At 26.9% G+C, this 25,921-nt stretch overlaps 1 protein-coding gene across 2 annotated transcripts in view; it reads right to left on the bottom strand.

Moving 5' to 3' along the window:
- The window catches only part of LOC107453700 (lymphocyte cytosolic protein 2), a 63,529-nt gene that overhangs the window by 34,111 nt on the left and 3,497 nt on the right, over positions 1-25,921 (bottom strand). Inside the window, exons 2-3 of one of the 2 annotated variants that reach the window (XM_016070619.4) lie at positions 23,599-23,661; positions 20,555-20,610 (exon numbers count right to left, since the gene is read on the bottom strand). In XM_016070619.4, coding sequence (XP_015926105.2) covers positions 20,555-20,610; positions 23,599-23,661 — 119 coding nt within the window. Of the gene's footprint in view, positions 1-17,268; positions 18,273-20,554; positions 20,611-23,598; positions 23,662-25,921 lie in introns of those variants that run through there. The other variant, XM_016070620.4, reaches the window with a different exon arrangement.

The following is a 25,921-nucleotide window of genomic DNA, read 5'->3' as shown; positions in this document are numbered from 1 at the left end:
TAGAAACTTTAGACACAAAAATATATGTTATTATTAATTTTATAATACTATAATTCATTTAAACAGAAGCGAGTTTAAAAATTAAAATTAGCTTTCTTACAATTAGCTTTATTTTTAAACATCAAATTTAATTTTAATAATTTCAGTTTTCATAAGTCGATAACAAAACTAAAAATATTTATGAAATAATAAAGTTAAATAAAAAATAAGAGAGAATAGAAATTAAAGAAAACTGCATTAAGAAGTCAAGTCCAATCGATAAATTTTGTAACAAAACAAATTAATAATGTCACTTATTTATTGTCATACATATTGTTCCACAATATAATAATGTCACACGTAACGTCATATAACATATTTAATAATGTCTAATGCAGTTAAAACGTTTTGATTAATATTTCCTACAAATTTTTATTTTAATTTTTTGTAAAACACTTAAACAGGCATGTAACAACTAATTAAACAATCAAGTTTTAAAAAATGTTAAAAGTTCAATGTGTATTACATAACTGTGTATTACATAAATCGAAATAAAATAAAAATCAAACAGTGGTTAAATTTACTGAAAAGTAATTTTATTTCACCTAACGTAACTCATATTATTAAATTGAAACAGTTATAAAATATTGAAAGATAAAGTACAATTATTGAAGAAGTTAAATCGTGAATCATAGCTAAACACTGATACCTAACTAATACTGTGACAAAATGATACATAAATACTGTAAAATTATAGGAAAAAAAATAGAGATTAAAAAACAATATAGTACTCAATATTTACAAAAATTCATAACAATTAATATTACCCTAAATTTAAGTTAGAAATAAACATTCAAAAAAAAATTATTGAAGTGATAAAAAGACTACTTCCTTAATAAAAAGTCGACATTCTACTTCTTACAGGATCTTAAAACAAATAACACTACAAAAAGATGAATGCAAAGTTATCAATAAATCAAAACGAAAATTTATGAATATATAATAGTTAAATAAGCTCAGAGGAAAATGATTAACAAATTCAGATAAGGATCTAAATAAGTTACCCATTTTTAAACAATATATTCACCTTACATTTATTTTATTCAACTAAAAAATGTCTTAAAAATAGATATCACTCAGTTATATCTAATAACAACAATGAGTTACTGTTAATACTCAAGATACAGCAAACAACATATTATAACTGCAAGCGTTGATGTATAATGAACTTATTACAAATCCAATCACAGATCTGCTTCATTAACTACTATTGTAGTTCTTAGAAAACAAGTGTATTTTTCTCAAGTAGAAAGAGAATGATACTTTGAAAAACAAGCATTGATAAAATGACTATAGAAAGGTGAAGTGGTTTATGTGTACTAATTATCAATGTTATCTACAATCTTTGAATCAGGTACTGAATCAAGGCATTAAACTGTGATGTCATCAATCGAATATGCCATGATTTTCAAGAGAGAAGTGCATTTTTACGAAGGACACTAGGTTATCGGTTCATTGACGTTGCGAAAAAAAGACGCCAACGAAAAGAAAAAATTCTAAGCAATTTTGATAATAGGTGTGGTCACTTGAAATGACAGTGTTGATCGAATAAAAACGGAGGTGTAGTACAGTGGCGTGCAGAGAGGGGGCGACGAAGCTACCTGAGTTCCATCCAAAAGGAGTATTCAATGGACAACGAATGGACCAAGGACACTGAAAATTTCACTATATCAATTCGAATTATGAAATGAATTTTTTAACAATAAATATTCGACTCAAGCTAAGTAATTTATGAGGAATAAAATATGAATAACAAGGAATTTTACAGTAAGGTTAAATATTCTTGCTTTTTAAGAAGAAAAAAAATTAAGAATATTTTGTAGGAAATAACAAATTTAACTTGGAATAATTTTCAATCGCATATTACATAAAAGGGAATTTAAAATATAGATTGAATCTTCTTTTCAACTTTTTTTTATTTAAATTTCATGTCTTTTTTCAGCCTGAAGTAATTACAATCAGCTTTTCCAGGACATTTAATCAAGAGTTTGACCCGGGATTCCGGCCATTCTGATACCCTTACACGCTGTTAGTATAGTAGAGAGGAAACCCCAAGTATTATAGTACTTTTACCCCAATTATTATTCTGAAAAAAATTTAACAAAACTACAGTTACTGTTTCAAAACAATTGATTGTAAAACATTTTTTCGATTTAATAATTGACACTTTCTAGTTATTAACAGGATTCTCATATCGTGTAAATACTTAATTACATAACAGGATATTATATAACATCACGAAATTTGTATTACTGAATGCAATAATAACACTTTTTTATTGCAAATTAGAAAAAATTATACATTCTAAAAAAATATCATGTAACAATCTAAAAGAGAACTAGATATCATACCATAATTTTAAACTACCTAAGAAAAATATTTCTGGTTTTAAAATTTTACAAAACTTCCTAAAAAACAAAAAAAAATTGAACAAAATGAAACAAAAGAAAAATTTAAGTCTTATTAAAATATCTAAGTTATGTTAAAAACTTTCCTACTCTTTTGCAAGTTTACAGATTGAAGACAACCTAATGAGTGAAAACTTTCTTCATAGAAAAACACATATTTAAAAATGCAATCTATGTTAAAGGCTGGTAAAGAAACTTGTTCTGTTCCTTTTTGTTTTATAGTTACAGATCAACATTATTTGCATTATTTAAATAATTACATTAAAGGTCTGATAAAAGTTGACATACACGTTCTTGAAGAGGTTTAAAAAATAAGGAAAAAAATTTCAAAGATCGATGAAAAATATTATTTGTTTGAAATCTGATTTATTTATTTAAATGTAATACATCTATACTAGCCGCCTTTGGCGACCAGCTTGGTAACATTTCAAAATTATCATGTACAGCATATGAACTTTTATGGTAAACAAGCCGAATGCACAGCACAGCTGTATTTAAATATTTGAATTCTTTTACCCCTCTTCATATCCTAACACCTCAATTAGTTTTAAACAATATACTAACTAAATTTTTTTTTCACCGTCTAGATTTTGCCCACTAGAAAGTATTACTATGATTTGAATTTTAACCATTTTCAGGAGATCTCCGCGATGGATTTTAGTAATAATTTCAAATCTGCCTGGTAGTTATAAATCACACAAACCACCATAAGTATGAGTTTGGGTCATTTAAGCATAGTAAACAGCAGGAACTTTGAAATTATTTCCATGTCTGTCTGATAGAAAATATCTCTATGCTCCATTAAGAGCTATACTACTTCCTCATGCACCTCTCGAGCCATAACTTGAGTATCGTATGATTAATATATATGCTAATGCTCGAATAATAATTGCGATGATAGTATGCGGTTATGTTTAAAATTTCTATGACCAGTTTAGAAAGGACCAAAAATAAATCTAAATAATTACGTGGCAACTAAGTTTTCATTTCTATAAAAATGCAAAAAATATTCTAAATAAATACTTAACGTATAACTAAGTTTTTAACGCTATTTAAATTATTAATTAAGACAAGAAAACTAAATGATTAATAATTCTAGAGTTGTCAATTGATAAATAAAAACCTGAGTTTATGATGCCGCGTAAGAGAAATATATATATGTAGAATATATAATTAAATATTTTAAAATCTTTTAACTGAATTTTTAATTTAAATGTAACAATTTTTTTAAAGTCAATAGGTAAAACTGATTGAGCAACAATCGTTGGGATTGGTGAGCTAAGAGAGCTGGACTTATATTCGCTGAAGTTATATTTCATATTTTCCACGTAAATACTGTGTTTGTAAGCCAAAGTGACATTAAATAACTTAACGTTGACTGTAAGGGTACGGAGTATAAAATGTGATTTTTCACTTGTAACAATTTAGAGCTTTATCTTTATTATAAAAAAAAATCGAATGTTGAAAAAAAAAAAGTTTTTAGAAAAAGTAAAGACATTGAATTATAGATAAGTGGAGCAAATTAAAAAAGAAAGTCAGAAATAGGAATCATGTTATAGATTGAAGACATTTACGAAATACAAGGAGGAAAAAATTATCAATTGGCCTTAGAAAACTTGAAAGATGAGTCCGAACTTTCTGTTTTAAGCAAGATAGCAATGGGTTAAACACGAGGCTTTCATAAGTTAACGACCCTAAGATGGATTTAAAGGGGCAGGTTAAAAAAGCAGGTTAACCCAATGAACTTCAAAAAATTTTGCTTGTTTCAGAGTCACGTAATGGTGAATGATGTTTAAATAATTATACAGTATACAGTTCTAATATTCAAAATTGATGGACATTACCTGAAACTAAATCCATAGTTTTAACAAAGATTTCACAAGTAAGATACAGTTCGAAAAGTTTTTAGCTACATCTTAAATGTTGTTTAGAGGGAACAGATCTTTTTTCATGTATAACTTAAGTTCAAAAGTTTATATTTGTGTCGTTATTAAAATCAATAATACTATTAGGAAAAAATACACAAACTAACAAATAGTTTCATCGAAGTCATTCGTCATGGAAACATTAAAGAAAAATTGATATAAATAACGGATTAAGGAAGAAAATCACAATAAATATAAAATTAGTGGGGTTAAATATATACTTATCGGTAAGAGAGAAAAATCTTTTTTTTTTATTTCCAAATCATTTATTGTAATAATTTGATTTTGCATATTGCATACATAAAATTATTAACTCCAATAGAATTCTCGCAATTCAATTTTTCAATTTAATACTGACCGCAAGATGCACCAACCACAACGCGGATGTAGAAATATCTTAACCCTGAAGATACCCGAGTATTATAGCCGTTGAGTCATTATCACCGTGCAATTCAGAGATGTTTTAAGAAATTCTTTTTCCTTATTTCATAAATGCAGATCAGACATGTGGATATTTATCTAAATTTTTAAGTCAACTTATTTTCTGAGTTGGAATGTAAACTAAAATAATTGACTAGTTTGTTGAATACATTTTAAAACGAAGATCGTTTTATCAAAAGAATAAAGAATTCAAATTTAATATATTTAAGCCTAAACAGATGCATTTGGTTAATTCTTATGGTGATATGCCATTTGACATCGAATCAATTATAATCAAATACTCTGCTGGTTTCTTATTATCCGAACAATGTTCAAATTTTTAAGCAAATATTCTTTTAGGAGAATTAACAATCAAACTTTTAAATAACTATGAAAAACTTCAATAAAAAAATTTAAATTTTTATGCCAGTTGAAATGCAACTGAAGAAACTTTTAAATACTCTTAAGTAATCTAGAAGAATCTTTTTAAGTAACCAAACAATGCTACATCGAATTTTTTTTTGCATCAAAAATATCGATAAGTATGTTTCATACCAATTGAAAACGCTTAAGCACTATCAATAAACCAGGAAGCTTTAATAAGTTCTGGACTTGATCCAAATAGCACCAGACGGCAAAAGATCATTGCCTTATTATCATAGTAAGTCTTCGTCACAAAGTTATGCCAACAATGTTCAATAAAAAAAAAATTGAAATATCAAGTCTCACAACAATGTTGCTATTTTTATAGCAACAACTTTTTCATCATGATAAATTAAAATAAACAACAGGGTCCATAATACAAACAGTTTATAGGAAACGAAGATATCGCGTTTTTAAAGATGGCTAATTTATCAAACAATATATTTACTCATTCATTTATTTAATTTTTGAGTTGTATGTTTGTCTTAATATATATTAAATGAAATTAGTATACATTTATGAATAATAATCACTAAATAAAGGAAATAAAAAATATGAAAAGTACTCTAATTAAAAGATTTTATAAGAAACATTATATCAATATTTTAAGGGGGAAAAATTTTTATTTTAAAAAAATTTTTACGAATGATTTGAAAAAATATTTAAAATTATATTATAATATCAGAAGTAAATGCTATTCTAGAAAAACATCGATAAAAAATTTTTAAAAAATTTATAGAATAAGCAATTATTAATAGAATAAATAAGGAGATAGAATGTCTATTCATATGACAAGGTCTTCAAGTGTTAAAAGATTAATACAACGCAAAAAAAAATTTAATTCGAAATCAATGCATTTTTAACTTACTTCAACGAAAGAAAAACATAAGCTTCATTTCATGCCGAATGAGAAAATGAATCGTAAAATATTGTTCTTATATCGTATAATAAGATTATGATGACCTATTTTTATCCTTATTGATAAATATACCGAAACACAAATCAATCCTTTCATACATTCCTTTAACTTAACACAAAAAAAAGAAATCTCGACTTTTTTTCTTTTTTTGGATCAGCTTAATCCGAATATAATGACACAAAAGAATTATATTAAAATATTTCTGGTTGTGGTACGTTACTACTTCAAGCATGAATAAAGATAAAAGCTAACAATTTTTCAAAAGCAATAAAAAAATGATAAAACTATTTTTTTAAATGCTAAAGTAATCTGTAACAAAATGTGAGCAGTTAACAGTTTTTGAGATACTGTATCTACTTAATTAAATATTATATTAAAGTAAACATTTAAGAAAATCGAAAGCAGTAAAGGTGGATGTATAAAAATTCATATTTTTAGGTGCTGTATCAGACCAAAGTGATTACTATTGGCATTTGTCAAAGAAAATGGACGGCCTAGGGCGTTTCAGTGCATATTAAAATGCAACGCTTCACAAGCTAAAAAAAGCAATGACCGCTTGAATACAACCATAAAACCATACACTATCTGTCCATTATATTAGGTAATTTTAAAAGATAAGTAAAATTACTTACCTGCAGCTATAATAATAAAAACTTTGTTTTACACAGATTTATCTTAAAAATAAAATTTTTCCTCCATAAATATTTAAAGTTTTAAATAATATTTAAATTTAATAATAAAATTTAAAAATTTTAAATAAAAAAAGATGTTTGATTTATTAAAAAAATTTCACTCAACAAATTTAACTAAACAAAGCAAGATACACTATAATAAACGGTTTCAGATCGCATAAGTATCTGCAATAATATGTTGTTAACATTTCATATTTACCTCAAAATCAAAATTAAAAACGCAACATGTAAATTATGCTACTCACTTTTAAAATTAAAAACAATGACTGTTAGCAACAAAATATTAATTTATAAAGGTAATTAATTAATATTTTTTACAATCGAAAAAAATTACATTGTTTCGCTTTACTTTTTGTAAAAATTGCCTTTTCAATCTAAAACACATAAATGAGCTAAAATATAAAATAATAAAATATTTTTAATAATAAAGATTATTAAATACTGAAAAGTATTAAATAATAAAAATTATTAAATAATAAAATCTTTCTTTTTAAAAAAATAAACATTGCAAAAAAAATTAATTTATGATAGGTAAATATATAAGTGTGATAAAAGTTATAATAATTTTCGGGTTCTAAAATGTGACCAATTATTATTAATTCTAAACAATTTTTTTTCAATAAAATATTGATATTTATCACATTACTCATTATCCACTTTATTGAAAATACAAAAAATTTCTGAAATAAATTATACTTTAATCTCTACTCATTAAACTAATTAAGACATCTTCTTTTTTTTAAATTCCTATTATTAATTTACATTCCCCTATATATATTTATATATCTTGTTCAAATTTTCAATTTTTAATGACATACTTTTTATCTATCCACTCAAGTTCAAATAAATTTTTTCAAACTTGTAGTGGATGACATATGATGTTAATACAGATTTTTCAAATATTAATTCATTAATTAAATTTAATTAATTAATTTTCTAATTGCCACTATAAGTTCACACTCGTTATAATTAGTATTTTATTTATATTATAACAAATGAAGTAAAATTCTTCTTTGTTGACCTAAGCAGAATTGACTTTAAAAAAAAAATATTATATTACTTGTTTATGAATTACACATGTAAAGTATAGAAATTACGGTAATAGAATAAACGTTTATAACGAATAAACGTTTATAACGAACATTTTTCTATACCTAATGAAAAACTCAAAAGCTTTCACGGAAAGTTTTCACATACATATCTTGCAATGTAGCACACGCAAACAAAGCTTAATATATGGCGCGATTTGTTTTAATTTATGAGCTTTTCGAGTACGTTATGTCGAAATGCACAAAAAAAAACAAAAAAAAAAAAANAATGCTTTTTTTTTTTTTTTTTTTGGACGCTAAAAAGGAAAATATTAAGCGTAAGCAAGACATTTGATTTTCTCAGAATAGCTATTATTCTTAAAAAAGAGGTCAACTAAACCCTGTCTGTTATTTACAAGCTTTTAATTAGAGCATTTAGTCATTATCGCTTAACTAGTTTTTGTTTAAAAAATAGTAGTTGCAAGAAAATTATCAGGCTACTTAACTACAGATTTGACACAAAAAAAAATTTTAAAGCTAAAAGTATAACATTTTAGAGGCAGAAAAATTTATATTAAAATATACGAAAAATATTTATTTAGAAATTAAAGCAAATAATTTTTTTTTTAAATCCATCCAAATACAAAATACTTTATAGATTTAATAAGAAGGTTGCTATCAATAGGCCACTTAAGCCTTTGACGAGAATGGACGTTTAATATATAGTTTAATATACGCTTTAATTACAAGCAAAAATATATTTTGGTACTTTTTTAATTATAAAAAACAGTAATAGTTACTGAAAAAATCTATCAGATTACCAGAATTATATTTGTACTAAAATATGAAATGCTAAAAAAGTAGTTTTTTGAAGTAAAAAAAAATCATTTATATATTCTAAAAATTCATCCATAATTGATTTTGCAAAAAAAAGAAATTTCAATGATGATATCTTTTTCTCTTAGATTTAAATAATTGCTAATTTAAGAAAATTATTGTTTGAAAGTGAGCCGCGTTTGGAAGATTTTACCTTTAACGCAGAAAGAGACACAGGTGTTTCCTGTTGTATTTCATAACCATAAATTATTAAAATACTAAGTATATTATTTTTTTACTCATTTCGATCCAAATTAAAACAAAATAATGAAAAAGCGTGAAAAATATGAAATAAAAATTTTGCGTCATATAGTTAAACTAAATGACCATTGAAAGAACTAAATTGAGATTTTTAAAGTGACGTACTAGTAGTAATTAATGATCACTTTCCATACTACGCATAACTGAACGTAGTCAATATTCAAAAAAGAAAAATCAAAAATAAAGGCCAGTGGCTTAATGAAAGAAACCGGTCGCCTTCATTGAGTCAGAAAGTTTTTTATGAATAGGCAGTCTGGAAGCTATTTTATTTATCAATCGAGTATCGCAATTATAAGAGTAAAATGTTTTGAACTATAACAAGCCTAATTCGTAAGCAACACAGCTCGCAGAAAATACATTAAAACATACTATGATATACAATGGAAGACAGTACCTAGTATAAGGAATAAATTAAATCATTACCTAATCATTGATTCGCCTCATGATTTGCTTTTATTTTATATTTTATAACCGTCGTTCACCAGCCGACCCATTTTTTAAGTTTACGACTACTAATATTCAAATCAGTAGCCTTGTAATTTTGAACCCAATCCAGAACACAAAGGAACTTCTGGATCAAGGATTGGGAGAGATTTGTCTCCGTGGGGGACTTTTTGATAGAGCTAACCCGCATTTCCGTTACATGGAGAGAAAACCACGAAAACCTCCCACGGTTTGCCTAACGACAAGAGGATTTTAAACCATGACCCGTGTACCAATGAGGATAATTTACGTCAGCACTGTAGTCAATGCGGGCCTGGTGCGGAATTCATATCGACCAGCTATCGCCGGGAATCGAACCCAGTTCACCTCATCGAATACCCTGCGACACCACTTCTCATGGTTTGCTTAAAAAATAAGATATAACGGCATTTTATTCCAGTTTGAAAAAGTAGCAAAATATTATTCTCGATATAAATTCCATATTAAGTTCACAGCCCATTCAACGTAAAATCAGGCTGGCTTATTGAAAACAAATAGCAGTAGGCAAATTATGAAGCCATTGTTAATATAGCGAAATAATAATCATTACACACACTTTTAAAAGTTATCCGTAACAAATAATACACTATTAACGTCTCTCAGATATCTAAATTAGCACCTTGTAAATAAGCTTTCTTTGTATGCAAATTAATGCACAGCCAATATGGTGATTTTCAACCTACATTAAGTAGACTAAGCAATCAATAGGCATCTCGTATTGTCGATAGCTAAAAATTAATGGATATGGCCCGATAAAAAAGTCGGCCCAATGATAGCAACTTTCCTCTATACAGTTTTAAATACATTTTCAAAGATTTCCATTTTAAGAACCGGCAGACATATCAGTACCGCTCCGCTCAAAAGGCAAAACCTCAGGACTTTTAAGAGAGGAAAAGCATCATAATTCCAAAATTGAAAATTTCAAATTCAACTTATTGTGTGAAATAAATTCTGCATATTATGACAGTTCAATTAAGTATATTAAAATAAACAGCATGTACATGGGACAGAGTGTTATTGAAAATTTTTGAATAAAATTAGCAAAATTTGCAACGAACGTAATAGTTACGAACAGGAACAAAAAACCATAACCACTGTTCTTTTCTTTTTTTATTATAATTAAATTGACTTTAAAATTAAAATAAATGGTGCTTTGACATCAAACAAATTATTTACTATTCAAATCAGTTCCTTAAATAAAGTAGTTTACTTTTTTGTGATTAAAATATAACGTAAAACGTATATCACGTAAGTTTTAGGAAAAGCCCATATCAGATTTAAAATTGAAATGATTGTTTGGATATTTGGAACTCGATGGGAGAGGAGCTACGTTAAGTGACGTAAGTCTAAACACTTTTGTTTTACAGACAAAAAGCTTGAAATCTGCCATAATTTAAAACGATTAAAACAAAATGAGAAAATTTTCAAGCTTTTTTTTTAATTCAGAAACGTAATACATAGACTAGACAGATTGATTTATTTTTCTTATTGCTCTTAATTCAAATGAGTAAATTATTATTATTGAAATAAAATAAAACTCAAAAGCCTAATTTTTTTCCCGCGGCCATTTTTCGAAAAAGGTTGCGCACCCTTATTAAAAGTTAACTGCATGAATAACAAGTAATAACAAGTATCGTGGTGGCTCACGCGATAGAGCGTTCGTCTTCCAATGAGGTGAGCCGGGTTCGAATCCCAGCGATGGCTGGTCGATACGAATTTCGCACCCGGCTAGCACCTACCACAGTGCTGACGTAAAATATTCTCAGTGATTAGACGGATTATGGGTTAGCGTCCCCTTGCCGTCCGTGGAAGGGTTTCGTGGTTTTCCTCTCCATGTAAACCAAGTGAGGGTTAGTTCCATCAAAAAGTCCTCCACGAAGACAAATTTCTCTCAATACTTGATCAAGGAGTTCTCTTGTAGTCCGGATTGAGTTCAAAATAACAAGGCTACGGAGTTGAAAATTAGTAGTCGTAAACCCAAAATTGGGTCGATAAACGATGGTTATAAAAAAAAGGACTAATTAAAAAAAATTATTTCTCAATTGTTTAACAGAAATAATTATAAATAAGCTTTAACTATCAAAATTATCTGAATTTGACCGACATTTCTACCGCACAAGTTACTTATTAAAAAATTAATTTGACTAAAATAACTTCAAAAAGTGAAAATTGACACAAATAACTAAAATTAAACCAACCGTATGAACAATAATAACCACTTTCTCTTAACATACTCCGTTGATCAAGCGTTTGTGGTCTAAGAAATTATCCGACTAATACATGTTAGCAGCTACTTCATTCTTTATTGTGATACAGTTTATTACCCTTTCTTTTATTGCATCCTCGGGTTCATCTGCATTTCCGTCTTTACTTATGCCATACGAAGAAGATTATAATGTTATTTCAGCTGGAAATGGACGCATGGTGGAAATGAATTTTAAACTCTCATCAATTTAAGACAGCAGTTAAAAACTGTAACTAGCCGAATGAACAGTAATAATGTGAAAAAACAGAAGCAGTCTTAAATCCTTAAGTTTTAAATTTAATTTTCATAAAATTTATGTTTATTAAAAAAAGGTATGTCCTGCCTTATAAGTTTTGAAATAGTATAAATTTATCTCTTAAATTGCAGGTTTTCGTGACTTTTTTAAAAACTATATAAAATTAAGTCATACGAGGATTAGTTATCGAAAGCATATCCTTTATTTTAAATCAAAGCCTTCATTTCAGATCCTTATGCAGTATTACCCTTTTACTCCCCATGTCTTAGGCCTTGTAAATGTATAAATTAATGTATCGATTATGTATCAATTACAACAATTATGTTATTGTTATACACAACATAATATAATACATATTATCAGAGCCCGCTCTCAGCATTCGCTACCTCTCCAAATGCGATAAAATCGTAAATTTAGATAATAAAATTGTTTTAGCGAAAGTATTGACGAATGATTTTTTCCACTGGAAAGAAACTAAAATTACGTCAAAATGAATTTTTCTAAACAAATCAGTATTTTTTATTCGATTACAGAAATTTTCGGTAGATGCGCCGCTTAACCAATTAGAATTGGGTCTTAATAATATAAGCCTGAAACAAACTACCGTAAAATAGTTTTCGATGGGAAAAACATAAATCATAAAAAAAATTTAAGATTTGCATTTGGCAAAGACTTTCGAAAATTAGAGAATACTTTTGATATTTGGCTAATTTACTGGCTAATAATTTGAAAACCTTAGAGAGGGCCATGATGATGTTATGTATAACAATACATTTTGTTAAACAGTTATGTATCAATTGATGTGTATCAATTAACGTGGTCTTGTAATTGTACACAATACAATAATCACATATAGCTAGTTTTTTGTGTCCGCAACTCTAGAAGTTTCGGACACAGCAAATAAAATAAAACACATCTCCATTTCTTATTAGATATTTTCGTATAATTTGTAATGGTTAATTTTTTAAATCTATCTCTATAAGTTTCTCGTTAGAAAAAAAAGCTTGCATGGTTTAAATTCTTACGCTATGAGCATTTTTTTACACCTTACTTTTTTTTTTAAATAAAAAAGCTCTTCCGTATCTATGATCATCGACTTCAACAGTAGCGGCCGACTATAGCACAAATGACATAACAAAAGAAAAAAAAATACCCAGTAAACTTACATAGTGATTAAATATATTTGTTTAATAATTGATTCTGTGTCAATATGCAATAAAAAACTGCTTGGAAAAATATTTATTTTTAACTAACTAAAGTTAAACTTTAAATGCAGCTGTAATTGTTCACAATAAACTACGTTTGATATAATCCTGAAATCTGGGAACTGCGAGGTTATTAAACAGAAGTTAAGCAAATTTATAAAAAGAAATAGCACATCTGAATTATAAGTACAAATGAGATGCGTAACCCGCTTGTAATTGTAAAATTTAAATAAAAACAAGGGTGTTTCTTTCACTTATTGCATATAACATCGGTTTCATGCTAACAAATAACCATTACAAAATAAACTACATTTTACCTATTTATCAAAACAGTTTACCTTCAACGAAATTTAATTGAATATTTTTTCTATCTAAACAAGAACAATTTATTCCAGAAAAGATAATTTCTATAATGTTAGGAAAACGCGTTTTTACAAGGACGTTCTCTTACCATCATTAAGTGATCATTGCACTGTTCAAATTACAATAAATAAATAAAAATAGACGAAAAGAATGATTGTAGGAGGTAAAAGTATTTATGCAGCATATTGTGGGTCACCTAAATTTGCATTTCTTAGATACACCTTACGGATCTTACTTACTGATTTATTGAAACCCACTATAATAAAGCCTTGAACTGGATGGAATACTTTTAAAAGTCACTAACCGCAAATTTAATTTCAAAAGAAATTTAGATGAATATCCATTCTTCCTAAGAGTTTTTTTAAAAAAATGGAAATAATCAATGCATCAGTCTTACTTAACATGCACTAAACTCAAAAAAATATACCACATTATTAAAAAAAATAGTTCCTTCAATTACGTTTTCATATTTCAATAGTAATTTCGTCATGCATACCTGTTCTCAAGTAGTTTAAATCCCGTTACTGTCTTTTACCTTAAGATTCATGTAAATTAAGGTTAATAAAAATTATGAAATATTCAAAACATTATTATTTATAATTCAAGAACTTAAATCATGATTGTACGCTAATTTTTAACTGAATTTTTTCTTGATTTATTATTCTAAATAACTAAGTTATTTTAATTTTTTACTCTTATAATCTTGAATTTAATAGTTACGTAGCTAAGCATAGATGTAATGTTTCAATTAGAAAATTTAAGGGAAATTGCGCAATACAGATGACTTCTTAATTCATTTTTGTTTACTATCATCCAAAATTATGCAATATAATTTACATGTAGGGATTTTAAATTATTTAAAAATATAAAACAAGTAATAAAAACAATATATATTATTTATTTCAAGAGAATAAAAACTGTTATTAATAAAACTGTAACAAATAAACAAAGAAAAAAAGAAGAAACAAAATTAAATTAATTTCGTAAAGATAAAAGAATTTAGACTAGACTACAATTTTATTACATAAAAATTTTTAAAAATATGTAATTTCTTTGTTTTTTTTATAACGAATTAATTTTTGTTCATTCTTATAAAAGCTGTTCTACCAGAACACCTGAAAAGGTCAGTTAATACAATTCCACATAATGAAACTGAGAAAATAATTACATTACAGAAAGTGGACAATAAACACAATGCGCCAACGAGGTACACAATCCTATCTTGCGAAATAATCGAGGTCTTCATAATTATTATGAAATTATGTCGCCCTTATAGCAAGGACAATGTATCATATTCACGCAATAAAAAACAGCTTAATATATTTTCACGGTTTTATTAAAGGAAGAAGCTAATTACTTAAACGAGAATCGCAATCCTATTTCTTACTCCATGCACTTTTCTACTAAATTGACCTATCCTGAATTATAATTACGATAAACCAAGTCCCACGCAAGTGGATTTTCATTAACTTAGCTCATAATTTTTTGTTATTATTCTACACCTTTAAAACAAATTTCAATAATAAAGAAGTGTATTTCAGAGGTGATCGAATGGGCGTTTCGTACACATTGTTTTGACATTGAAATATTACAAGGTGGTTCTAAAAATATATCACAAAAAACTCACAATATTTTATTTATTGCTTTTTTACATACATTATTTAAAAACTATATATTTCTTAATTTATTTGTTTATTTTTTCCGAATAAAATAATATTCGATAAGATTTTTGTTTTATGTAATTTTCCAGATAATTTCATATTTAACACTAACATACAAAATATTATTGAAAAATGAAGTAAAAATGATGTAATGAAGTGGGGAAGAAATAGAGAAAATTGACCGGACCTGCAGGCTATTTAAGGCCCAATTGAAATTCTTTCCATAAAGTGTAGTCTCATTAATTAAAACAAAAAGAAGACAATTCCTTTAAATAATATAAAATAAATAATAATAGAAAGCGTTTAGTTTAAAGAAGACATAAGCACTAATAATAAAAAAAGAAGTTAATATTTTAGTATGTCTTCATAAATATACGAAATATTAACATTATAGAATCAGGATAAACAAAGTTTTTAAAAAAAACTTTTTCAAAAATCTTACAATATATGAAAATAAAATTTCCATGTTTAAAAGAAACCCAAAACTTTGACCTTAGTGTTTGTAAAATCAAACTTTTAATATTAACATTTAGACCTTTCGAAAAATATTTTCCTTTTTTAATATTATTAACTAAAAACTCTTCTAGTAAGGTATTATAAATAAATTATAATAAGATTTTTTTTTTAATTACACAATTATAGGGAAAAAATTATTTAAATCACTAAACTTAAGATTTCGCAATAGAACATTTTCCTAAAAATATAAAATCCATCATATCAAACAATTTTTAAAACAAATGACTTTCTAACTCATATATTTTTTTATAAAAAGTTGGTTTTCAAAACTATTATTTTAACAATAAACAGAATAACAAGCATTATACTTGAAAAATTATTTTTTTAAAACCTTACAATTGCAATCGACCGTGCTTTAAAACAAATATGCTTGTAAAGTATTGCCCCATTCCTAGCGTGTGAAGGATTTTTAAAAATGCATGTGATGAATTTCAGGAATATATTGTGAATTGCATTTTTTAAAAATATAATTTATTATTATTTATTGATATTATTTTTTTTCTTATTAATTTTAGGGAAATTTAAAAGTAAGATAAGCAGGTTTAACAATTCTTTTTCTTTTGCAAAATCACTATTGAGATTTCAAGGAGAAATAAAATGCTACAAATTCGCCAAATAAGTTAAGTTATCCAGTAAAAAATAGAATATAGTATCCAGTAAAAATATGAAAATAGTTATGTCTTAACAAAGTAATGGTGGAAAAAAATAAGAGATAATTAAAACAGGAGATAAGAGAACAATAGGAAAATTCTGAAGGCTTTTTTTCCCCCGCTAAACTACGTTAACAAAGCATTTGATTCAGCAGTAGGATATGCATTGTAAACGTACAGAAATTGCTCAAAAAATGAAATTAACTATTTTATTGATTTGCTTCTATTTCCTTATTACACATCTGCTATTCTTATTTATATCCTATATTGTAAAAACAAGAATTCTTTTAACAACGTCATGTTTGCAAATGCAAAAACTCAGAACGGAAATTATAATGAACAGTTAGAAAAAAGTGCCAATTTATGGTGATGCACACAAAAAAAAGTTTTTTTCAACAAGAATTTACTTTTTAAAAGAAAAACTCTTTCAAGCGAATTGCTTTCAAAACTCGTACTTAGCAAGACAATGAATAAAAAGATAAAAACATTTTCATATATTTAAACATAATTTTTTTTAAAACACAGATTTTCAACTTCGAATTAAGACAATTTTCAATTTAACGATAATGAAAAAAATAAAATATGGGGTTTAGTTCCAACTTGAATTTTCATTGCTCTACGTCTACATAAAAAACACTGCATACTGCAATTTCTTTAAACAACTGTATAATTTTTTTCATTAAAATATTTAATGTTTAGCAGTCTACGCAAGCGTGGCATCACTTCAATAAGCTTTGGGCAAAAAAATAAAAATATTTTGGTAATATTAGTAATTTTTAATTAAATATATCACATCTTTTATTTAAGAGATTAATGTTGAAACTATATTAAATTATCAAAATCATCTTAAAATTCATATTTTTAAAGTAAATAAACGATTTGAATTGTTTTAACTTACCGCCTTAAGTACCATTTGACAGATGTCCAATCCACATCTAAGTACTCCTGTACAGCTAATTGCAATTCTTCTGTTTTACGTTGCATAGTCAAACCAAGTATTCAAATTGAATAATAAAAATGAAGATTTGTTTATGCACTGAGTAAAAAGATTAAATGATGGCAGAGGACAACAACACGAGAACGATATTAAGTCGTAGATATTTTCCATTCATCTTAAAATCGTCCTTGGATGAAAACAATGGGAAGTGTCAGACAACGAAACCGCGTAATTCTCCGATATCCTGCTATAAAATTCTTATAGTTCTCTGAATGGACTTAAGACTCTTAGAATATCAGTGAAAATTAATTTGTTTATAGAGAAATATATTACTCTCGTTAATTAAATAATTAATTACTAAGCGAAAAGTTACAGATGAAATCATTAAGGGGAAAAAAACAATTTAAGACTTACGATTTACGTCTCTCATTCAACAATGAAAATTATTTCAACTTATGATCTTGAACTAATATTTTGATATCAGTTATTTTAATTAAACTTATAATCCAAAAGATTTTCATCATTTCTAATTTTTTAAATGAATAAGGGGAAATTTTTGTAATGAAGCGTTTTCAAAATATCGTTTGCAAAATATTTTAAGGTTAATTTTTAAAAATTGTTTGAATTTTCTTTTTTTTTTTATTTAATTGGTAAAAAAATCGTCAACGAGATAAAAACTTATTGTCTTCTAATTTAGAATAAAAAAATTATGTAAAGAAAAAAAACTATTCACAATGCGTAAGGACAGTAGGTAGAGTAATTAGCGGATAATTAACTTAAAAATGAATTGTTAAGATCATTAGAAAATAACTAAGAAAAAAATCGGAATGAAAACAAAAAAGAAAAATTGTCGAAAAACCTTCACAACTGCGAGCAAGAAGTTCGGTGTCTCGACCGCGAATGAGTCAAGAACTGCTCGCTACCTTGGGGTGTGTTTCACCGATCAGAGGTACCGGAACGATAAATCGAGGCGAAGGTGACTTCTCTTGAGGAGGCGGTAGAAAAAAAAATCGTAAGAAAAGGAAACAGGTTTCTCTGCTTCCCGATTTTTTTACGGATGTGTTTTCTCGGTCAAAGACTAATTAAAATGGAAATTTCTCTTGTGAAATGTAATCGAGAGTAAGTGAATTTGTTATCTTGATCGGAGGTATGCGTGTATGCGTCATATGTGCTTGCTATAACTATAACTTCTTTAAAAACCTTGCAAAAATAAATAAACTTGACGAAGAAAAAACTAAAAATAGTTTAAATTATCTACACGTGTTGGTCTATGCTTCTGTACCTTTGGTTAAAATTAATTAAAAGTTAGACTCGGAAATCGCAATTTTAATTAGTGCCCCCACCAAAAAAACAGTGTTATTAAAAAAAAGTGGATTTAATTGTTAAATCTTTCTACATTTATTAATGCAATAAAAATGAAGAATGTATAAAGATTAAACTTTTGGAAATATTTAGCACTGATATAGACAAGACAACACATAAAGATAAAAAAAATACTGAAATGTACGATAATGTAAAAGCAACACGGTTGCCACGATCTGAGTAAAATTGTGAAAAATATAGATATTTTAAATCATTCACATCTACCAAATTAATTTTTTCAATTTAAAAGAATTAAATAAGGGTATCTTATTAATTATCTCTCTTATTATCTTCGGCTTAGGGTTTAGGTCATTCAAGTCTTAGGAAGAATTTTGTAACTGTGAAGAGGAAGTTAAATTTAAACCTTTTTGCAGTGGCTTTGAGAAAACGAAGCTGTAACTTCTTTGATTTCGCTCAATTCGTGGCAAACGAGTATATTATTTTAACTTTTCATCACCGATCTTGTCTAATAACGTTTAAAAAATTTGAACTGTAAGATGTGCACATTTTTACGTCATTTAATACTAAGTATTTTTAATTGATGAATTACGAAATATGAACGAAATCAAAATTTTCATTTCTCAAAAATTATTCAACCGATTTTCAACTTCAACCGATGACAATTGGGCTTTTCATAAAATTTTGGCTTTTTTAATGCTCCCTCCCCAAACAACAGCAACATAATTGAATAGTCTTTATACTGAAAACAGCACTTATGTTGACTGATGGAAGTTTTTATGATATTTATAATATAAAATAAAATTACGATTATTAATCATTTTAAAAAAAAGACATATTTTATAGTTTCATTTTTCTATTCAATGCAATAAATATAATATAAAAATAACAGACGATTCTCATTAATTACATAACACAATGTTTTTGAACCTATGCCACACTAACTTTGAAACTAGGGTTAGATTTCAGTATTTAAAATAGGTATACAACGATTATTACATTATATTTTATACATATCTCAAGGAAATGTACGCATTTTTCTAGTTTGCAATGCAAAGTTATCGAATCAAAGTTATCAAAGTTAATGAATACAGAGGCATTTATAAATTAGTGATTCAATTAAAATTGCACTTACATTGTTGCACTTACATTTTTTAATTTGTTTTTTATTTCGATTATTACTATTAAAATAAAATGGATTTCCCCGGCTCACCATAGCCACCGACCTCTCACCCGGTAAGATTACAAAAAACATTTGAAAATAATACTCTAATATAGAATATGTTTAATTTAGCTGCAAATTTACTTAAAATAAATATTCAGATATTTTGATTATTCTATATTAGAATTAACATTTTCATATGTTTTTTTATGAGCGAACGAAAAACTTTATCGTGAAAAAAATAATAGATGTCTTTAAAATGGAAAGGAAAGTACAATGAATGAATCGTTTTTTCTCCAATTAAAAAACGGATTTCCTTTCAGGAATATATTGCCTTGTTCTAAATCAGATTGTCATTTGTTTCAAAACTTACGCAACTCACTTTTCAACATAAAAAATGCGTTCGTAATATTTAAGGCGTATTATTTGATACAGTTTAACATCTTTTCAATAAAATTATTTTGGAATTTTTAATCTACTAACCCAATTTGAAAATCCTGTTAAACTTATTAAACGGTCCGAAGGGCTTGGGTCCTTCGGACCTCCGGAAGTGCAGGGGATGATGTTTTAAGCAGTGGCCATGAAAAGTGGCTAGCCACCTGCTGTGACCAAACTTCTTATTAAATTAATGTTTGCAATCTCATTAAATCTGTTTTTTTTTTTTAAACAACATGTGTAAAAATAAGGTAAAACAATATTAATATAGCAATGCATTCAGCCAGTGTTAAACAATTAAAACATAGGGGAAAATTAAGTAATACCTACTTTCTATGCTTGATTTTCATATCCTGATATGTAAATAACTTTTGTTCAGTTAATTCCTGGAAGACGAAATAAACTTATTTAATTCTTAACAAATAAATAAAAAGATACAGATCATAGAAACATTTAAATACTTTTTTTTTAAAAATTGAATTGTAACTAATTAAAATAATTTTCTGGAAGACAGAAATGATAATAATGCTTTTTCTTCAGAGATATTTGCTTTTTATTGCGTTTAGAAATATATTCGTGAAAGCTTTTTCCTCCAACATATATCAATAATGAAACTTTATTTTAATTTTACAAATTAGTTTCAATTTTAATTCTTCAATTCACAATTGTCTAATGAAAACGCTTTAATTGGATGTCTGCAAGTGACATCATTGAAGATAAATCATAGCATTCGTCGATTCAGAAGCCAATCAGGTTCGACCCACACGCGTGACGTCACTTGCAGATACCCAATTAAATCTGATTTAAATCACATGGTTAGACATAATCACTTCATTTCTTCGCGAGTTCCCAATTATGTAATACGTTATTTGATTTAAATTTTAGCTAATAAGGATATATTTTTTTTCTCCCCAATGCCTGTCTGTGTTAACATCCGTCAATTCAGGCATCTACAGGGCGATTTTGCTGACCTCTCTTCAGGGGCACCATATTAGGTGGGCCAATGTCGCTCCCACAGAAAGGACAGATAGTACAGAGAAGGAAAGAACATTTCAAATTCCGGGATTCAAACCCAGAACCTTTCTGATGCAAGGACAGTTCCCTGTCCCCTACACAGGCCGGTCGGCACTTATAAGGATATAACTCTCAAATAAAAAGAATAATTAAATTCACAAAAATGTAGACATTAATAAAAAAATTTCAGTGATGAAAAAAAAAATTAATAAATTATGTTAATATTTCTATCTTCAATTTATCCAACTTCTTTAAATGCGTGTAAACGTGCAAAACAGCGTAAAGGTAAAATAACTTCTTATAATGAGATTTCCATTTAAAAAAATGCTGTATCAATAAATAATCATGTAATTTCATAATTATCAAACATTTCAGATACTAACAAATTGACACAAGAAAAACATATCCTGAATGAATAGTAAAAAAAGAGCAACTTAGTATTACACTTTTTTTTTACATCGCTGAACTCAGAAAATAACATGCATTTGAATGAGAAAAATAAAACCTGATACTTAAAGGTACAATAAAAAGTTTTAAAAAAAATCGTGAAGTTAGTTTACAGATCCTTTCCTTTAATTTTCACAAAACGCGGAATTAAAAGGAAACGCCATAGGTACTTTCTCAGAATAGAAAAAAATTTAAGAAAAGCATAGAATATAACACATCTTCCTCGAAAACGTAAGTTGTATCTAAACAGCTTTTCCTTTCATAGCTATTAACAGAACTTGGAACACTTTTCCGTAATAAGGATATGATACATATCTCATACAAAACAAAATAATTTAAAAATAAATACTGTTAGCGATGTGCTAATTCAAAAATTAAGAAGAAAAAATAATAGCTCTCAGTGAAGACTTCGTCTGAATGCTGATGAAACAAAAGAAAACAAAAACTTAAAAATGAAAATAAAAAGCTTAATTTTAATGTTGTACAAATGAAATTAATATAATGATCTCAAAATAAGTGCTTAAAAGTGCTTTCTGTAGAAAAACAAAAAAAAATTTGCAAGTTTGTAACTCCAACTTCATCTTAAAATCAATTTCAAAAAATAAATTGTTGCACAATTTCATTTTCGTAAATATATAATCGATTTAAGACTTTGTTATTAATAAAGTAAATAATTCAATAACTGATTAGATAGTTTGTACAGTTTTGATTAACTCTTTCAGAATTAAACAAAGTTATTTAATTAACTGACATTTTTCATTTGTCCAAAAAATATGCTTCATAGAATTGCGTAATATCTTATTTTAGATGTATGTTAAGATAGAAAAATTAGATGGATATGCTAATGAAGGAAGCCTGATAAAGTATTTTAAACCAAATTTCGTCCCTGGTTGGTATAGAGCCCCTGTATCTAAAGTTATGACAAAAGTTACAAAATTGTCTGAAATGAAGGTTGCGAAAGAGAAAGAGGAGAGGTTAGTACATTCGACAAAATCTCTTTGACTTCGTGACGATCTTAGTGAAATGCNCCCCCCCCCCCTCATGTTTAGCTATGAAACACGAAAATTATTACAAAGACTAAATTATTAATAAGCTGATTTGGTTTCGTTTCCGTTTGAAATATTATTTTCTTTTCAGTCCGTTTGTAAAAATTTCGGCTATAGCTAATTTTTTAAAGGAAAAAAATATATTTTGTCAAAAAATTTACTGTTTATTTGGCATATAATAACTTACATAACTTCATAAAAGTACCGAATAGAGCTATCGTAATTTTTTAAATCTAATTATAATGTTAAACAATTATTTAGTGCGTAATAGATAATTTGAACAGATGAGATAAATTTTAAAAGCAAGAAAAATGAATATCTGCTTATAATTTTTTAGATCCTGCTGGATAAAAATACCTTGTCGATGACTCCATGTTAAATCTATGGAGAAAGGGTTTTGCTTCATTTCACAACTTTTCGACATTCCACCAATCAGCGAATATTACCCATATGTCTTAGCTCTCTAACTATTGTAGGAACTCCAGTCTAGGAAATGTGACATCGGTAAAATTGTCGTACGTCATTTATTATTTTTTTTTGCTTATATTATAATTATTTCATTAAATTCATAATTATCGACTTTATCATTATTACCATCGATTTAAACTCCGATAACTAAAATGGTAAAATCAAGAAATAAATTAATCAGTTCGCAAATGTTTAGCAAGTCAAAGAAATATTCTTTTGTTTTGTCTGAAATATTTTACAAATAGTTTTAAAATAAATAAAAATTACTTATGCATAGATTACTAATGCAAAAATTTATTTATTGAAGCATAGAACAAAAAATATATACACTTAGTAGTTTGCAGCTATTATAGTTCTTTAATTAGCTTCTTAACTGCAAAAAATTCAATTTAGACTTACTAAAAGTTTAGCTCCATCAATATGTCGAATTTCAAAAGACGGAATGCATTCATCCAAGTTTACCTAAAACAAAAAACTTAACAATGAATCTATAAAAATTAATAAATAAATGAAACAAAATTTAGAAAATCATTTGAGAGAAGTATCAAGCGAACACACAAAGATGCCTAATTGTTATTTCTACCATTGACTCTTTTTTAGTCTTCTTTGATTGTACTAATACTGAAGCTAAAGGGAGTATTTTTATTTTAAATTATATTATTATACATAGAGATTACGCTGAAAAGTTGCATTTAAAAATAATACATTTTGTAAATATTGGTTATAATTCACTAGATTTCTTTTATTTAACTAGGAGGATAATTGGTTCTCATTCATCATTGTTTATTTCTTCTAAAACGTCAATAATTTCCACAAAAACACAAAACATTTTGGTTTCGAAATATACGATTATTTTAGTTTATGTAAAAACATTTTGTTAGTCATAACGAACTAAGACAATTACCTATATTTGAAGAGTAATCATCAGTATTTAGAAGGGGGGGGGAATAACCAAGGGAATATGGGTTGTGAGATTCAATAAGAAGAAATAAATGAAAAGTAATTTCCCTCGTGAAGAGACTTATAACAATTCAAATTGAGGACGGTTTTTATCGCTATTTATTAAGTTTGTTTTATTTTCAAAAATACTTTGAATATTAAAATGCATAGTTGAAAACATGTTTTTTTTTCTCTCTCTCCCTCTCTCTTTCTCTCTAACAACATTTGATTGACATCTACTTGAGAGAGAGTATTTAAAATAAAGATCTCGAGAGAGAAAAACAAATTTTCCTCAACAAAGGATAAATAGTCAATATTTAAAGCAAAAAAGCTCTTAGAACAAATAGGAATTTTGAAAGAAAAAAAAACTCTCATTAAAATTAAAATACAAAATAGTCAACACACAAAAGCAATTTCAAGTTTCTAACTCTTATAGCTTTGCACAGAAAAACAAAATATAGCATAACTTGAACACCCAAAACAACGATGGTGCTTACGATTTTGTCAATATAGAGAGGTAATTCATATTTTTATATGCTAAGAAAATTTGTTCAACAATAATCAATAATAAACTGTTTGGAAAGCATCATACTGTTACAATATTGCCGCATGTTGATATGTACTAATATATATATATTAATTATTTTTGAACTTGATGTCACGATTGTATATTAATACAATGGTTCAAATTATAAATACTGATTAGGATAATAGGAAACTTGAATGATCTTGTTCATCTAAGTACCAATGTAGCATCCACAATAAAATAATAAATTTTTTGAGAGCTCTCAAGAAATTAATATGGTGTTAATTGAAACAATTAATAAGTAAATTATTATTTAAAAACATATTTGGTATTAAATAATTTAAAAAAGTATTATAATAAAAAATTATTATAAATGAATCATTAGTATTAACTAGTGCTCCTGCTACGGAACTCTAGTATTGACTATTCTACTATCTAAAACTATTTTGGCAAAATCATAATCTGTCTATACTACAGCTAACTCTTCTTAATTTGAACTCAATATAAAAAAAAATTTAAATAAATAAAATCATGATTTTATTCTTTGTGTTTACAGCTAGGTGAAAAAGTATTAAGCAATATCCCATATTCTTTATCTACATCACTTTTCTCTTGCACATCACTAGTCCCAGTTACTTTTCTAAGGTGAAATCCTATTCTCTATTTTAAATTTCGCATTTTGAAATAAATTGTAATGCAGGTTTAAAAATTTATTTTATAATTATTAAATTTATGATTATTCAGAGCATATTACTTTTTAGAAAAAGTTTCAATCTAGCCGTAATAGAAATACAAGGCTAAGAACAGAAAGGTTTGGAAAAACATTGTCTAACTATAACTAAAGTATCAAGTTTACTATAGTTTTATACATGCTGGTACAGCTAACACGTTTCGGAGTTAGAAGCAGAGCTAGCATCTGAAAGCACTTTTCTATTATTTTATAGAAAATAACAAGACAATGTCCCATAAAAGAAGAAAAAACAATTATTGCAACTATACTGGTTGACTTGTCTAGATAGTAAAGGCAGTTGGTGCACAATGCTGATCACATTACTATCCTCAGATAAATACTCTTTACAAAATTGGCTCCCAATGGGCTGTTGTGGGAATGTTTTACTTTTTCTGCTGTTTGGAGGAATGCTGTATGGTATAATAACTATGTTTAGATTGATCACTAATAATAAGTCTGAATTAAATACAGAAAATTAAAGACTCTAAATAAAGCAAAAAAAATTTTAGGCTATTAAGCCATTAAGA

The sequence above is a fragment of the Parasteatoda tepidariorum genome, chromosome 2 (genome assembly GCF_043381705.1).
Source record: "Parasteatoda tepidariorum isolate YZ-2023 chromosome 2, CAS_Ptep_4.0, whole genome shotgun sequence".
Classification (NCBI taxonomy): domain Eukaryota; kingdom Metazoa; phylum Arthropoda; class Arachnida; order Araneae; family Theridiidae; genus Parasteatoda; species Parasteatoda tepidariorum.
Note: the sequence above shows the minus strand (reverse complement) of the source record. Positions and strands in the feature narration are given on the sequence as shown.